Source organism: Acomys russatus, chromosome 10 (assembly GCF_903995435.1).
Source record: "Acomys russatus chromosome 10, mAcoRus1.1, whole genome shotgun sequence".
Lineage (NCBI taxonomy): Eukaryota > Metazoa > Chordata > Mammalia > Rodentia > Muridae > Acomys > Acomys russatus.
The window spans coordinates 57625122-57627553 of NC_067146.1; the positions used below are offsets into that span (position 1 = coordinate 57625122).

General features: G+C 52.9%; 1 protein-coding gene across 1 annotated transcript; it reads left to right on the top strand.

The window, feature by feature from the left end:
• The first annotated feature begins 429 nt into the window (after positions 1 to 429).
• Positions 430 to 1691, top strand: Tacstd2 (tumor associated calcium signal transducer 2). Its single transcript, XM_051152234.1, has one exon. The coding sequence runs from the start codon at positions 430 to 432 to the stop codon at positions 1381 to 1383; it is 954 nt and encodes a 317-aa protein (XP_051008191.1). The 3' UTR covers positions 1384 to 1691.
• The last annotated feature ends 741 nt before the right edge of the window (positions 1692 to 2432 follow it).

Below are 2432 nucleotides of genomic sequence, written 5' to 3' on the forward strand. Positions count from 1 at the left end.
GGTGCCTGGACTAAGAGGGGGATGGGGCGGGTTAGGAGTTGGGCTTCTGAAGGAACTCCCCGGGGCTGCACCAGGACAGGTTCTGAGCCTTGAGGAGGGCAGCTTCTCCTAGGTGGGGCCAGGTAAGTACTGGTTTCCTCTATGGTTTTTTTTTGGTCAGCAGATGGCAGGAGCAGCTTCCCCAGTCTTGATTCTATCTCTTGCTCTCAGGGCTGGCGGGTTTCCTCCCGGAGACCTGGGAATGGGGAACACCACCCAGATTCCACTGGGTGAGTCACTGGCTAACCAGTCCTGCAAGTCCCGGAGAGTATAAAAAAAACTGGGAGGGAGCGGCTAGGCAGCAGTTGCCTGCAGTGTCCGACCCAACCTAATCCTTCAGAACCCCTGCCCCTTGTCAGTAGCTGTAGGTCTGCTTTCTTCCACCCTACCATGGCAAGGGGCTTAGAACTAGCACCACTGCTGCTACTACTGCTGGCTGTGGTGACTGGTTTTTGCGCTGCGCAGCTCAACTGCACGTGTCCCACCAACAAGATGACCGTCTGCAACTCAAATGGCCCAGGTGGCGTTTGCCAGTGCCGGGCAATCGGCTCACAGGTATTGGTCGACTGCTCCACGCTGACTTCCAAGTGTCTGCTGCTCAAAGCGCGCATGAGCTCCCGAAAGAGCGGCCGCCGCCTGGTGAAACCGAGCGAGCACGCGATCCTGGACAACGACGGCCTCTACGACCCCGAGTGCGACGACAAGGGCCGCTTCAAGGCGCGCCAGTGCAACCAGACCTCGGTATGCTGGTGCGTAAACTCGGTGGGCGTGCGCCGCACGGACAAGGGAGACCTGAGCCTACGCTGCGACGAAGTGGTGCGAACCCACCATATCCTCATTGAGTTGCGCCACCGCCACACCGACCGAGCCTTCAACCACTCTGATCTGGACTCCGAACTGCGGCGGCTCTTCCAGGAACGCTACAAGCTGCACCCTAGCTTCCTGTCGGCGGTGCACTACGAGGAGCCCACCATCCAGATAGAACTGCGCCAGAACTCGTCGCAAAAGAGCCTGGGAGATGTGGACATCGCTGACGCCGCCTACTACTTCGAGAGGGACATCAAAGGCGAGTCGCTGTTCGCGGGCCGCCGCGGCCTGGACGTGCAGGTGCGTGGGGAGCCCCTGCAAGTGGAGCGGACGCTCATCTACTACCTGGACGAGAAGCCCCCTCAGTTCTCCATGAAACGCCTCTCTGCGGGCGTCATCGCTGTCATCACTGTGGTCGCGGTGGCGCTAGTGGCCGGCGTGGTCGTCTTAGCAATCACCAACCGGAGGAAGTCAGGAAAGTACAGAAAGGTGGAGCTAAAGGAGCTGGGGGAGATGAGGAGCGAACCTAGCTTGTAAATAAGCAGGAAGTACTGGCCCAGGCCAGACTGAGTTGGCCTGTTGATTCTTGGCCAGGAGGTAGTTTTCCTCCCACCTCTCACCTCTTCCTTCTCTCTCCACAAACAAATTTGCTTGATGCTGAGCTCAGGTCATCTCCTCGCCCTTGGTCTTAAAGGAAGCATTTCTGAAATTCCTTGTCCAGTCACCAGAAAACTGACCCGGAGAGTTAAACAAAGGCTGGTCAGGTGGCTTCTTTAAGAAACAAGTGCCAGGCAGTCCAGCACCATTTCCCAATGACTTGAATGGGTTGAAATGGGAGAGCGGCGTTTTTTACTGTCCTGAGTTGCTAGCCATTAGCTCCCTGACTCACAGCCTTCCAGAAAAGAAGAGGAGTTCACTAATTGAGACTGTGCAGTGTTTTCCCTCTGCTGTAGTTAGTATGGGAGGAAAAGGTATCTCTGATATTTGACTGCAGTTTGGATGACTTTGTTGGACAGTGTCTGTTATTCTGTTTGCCCTTGATGTAGCTGATACTACAAGGTTTTCTTTTGTAAAACATTTGTACAGATGCGTCTTTGATAATTGCTGATTTTTAAGCAACAACTCGAGTTTAATAAAATATGGTAAAGGCACAAACCTAAAAAAAATGGGCTGTGTGAAAATTCCCTCCAGATTTATATCATCTTGTTGTTCTCCTCTGTCGAATACTTGGATTTTATATTTTAAATTCTAATACTTCCTTGTGAAATTCTAACATTTGCTATGAATACTCGGGTGTTTCCTGGGGGTTGGGGTGGTGTGCTTGCCTGGCATCTGACTGGCCCTGGGTTCCATCTTCAGCAGGAGGTAGGAGGGGAGACAGAAACTTTGGGATTGAGGTTAGTTTGAAGGATTATTGCTTAAACTAACCTCCCTCAAACCCACAGAGGACTGGGAGATGGGTGAAGCCTTTGGCTGCTTATTAACAGGCAACCCTTCCTTCATAGTTAGTTCTTAAGCCACGTGAAGGAGTAAAGCCCACTCCCAAGAGGCCTAGGAAATAAATGACTATGCAATTTCAGGGCTCT